At 65.8% G+C, this 450-nt stretch overlaps 1 protein-coding gene across 1 annotated transcript in view; it reads left to right on the forward strand.

Moving 5' to 3' along the window:
- KXD1 (KxDL motif containing 1) overlaps nt 1-450 on the forward strand; it is a 3,124-nt gene that overhangs the window by 1,695 nt on the left and 979 nt on the right. The window contains exon 2 of the mRNA XM_009279838.2: nt 59-211. Coding sequence (XP_009278113.2) covers nt 59-211 — 153 coding nt within the window. The remainder of the gene's footprint in view (nt 1-58; nt 212-450) is intronic.

Here is a 450-nt window from a genome sequence, read left to right on the forward strand (position 1 = left end):
CAGCGTGGGCCTCACGGGATCTTTACCGAGCTCCGTCTGCTTCCCCCTCCCCGCGCAGGTTGGATCGATTCGAGAAGACCAACGAGATGCTGCTCAACTTCAACAACCTCTCCAGCGTCCGCATGCAGCAGATGAACGAGCGTTTCCTCCACCACACCAAGACGCTGGTGGAAATGAAGAAGGATCTGGACAGCATCTTCCGGAGGATCCGGTGGGCAACGGGGACGGGGAGGACGTCGCTGCCGGCGGGGAGGGAGACGGCGCGGAGAGGGCGGGGTGGCTCGTCAAGGCCTAGGCGGGCCGCGGGGGTGTTAAAACGGGAGACGAGGAGGAGCTCGGGGTGGTCTCTGGCCAGCATGGAGGATCCGGTGGGCAACGGGGACGGGGAGGACGTCGCTGCCGGCGGGGAGGGAGACGGGACGGTCACGCCGGGACTCAGAGGAACGGAAC

The sequence above is a fragment of the Aptenodytes forsteri genome, unplaced genomic scaffold (genome assembly GCF_000699145.1).
Source record: "Aptenodytes forsteri isolate BGI_AS27 unplaced genomic scaffold, ASM69914v1 Scaffold147, whole genome shotgun sequence".
Taxonomy (NCBI): domain Eukaryota; kingdom Metazoa; phylum Chordata; class Aves; order Sphenisciformes; family Spheniscidae; genus Aptenodytes; species Aptenodytes forsteri.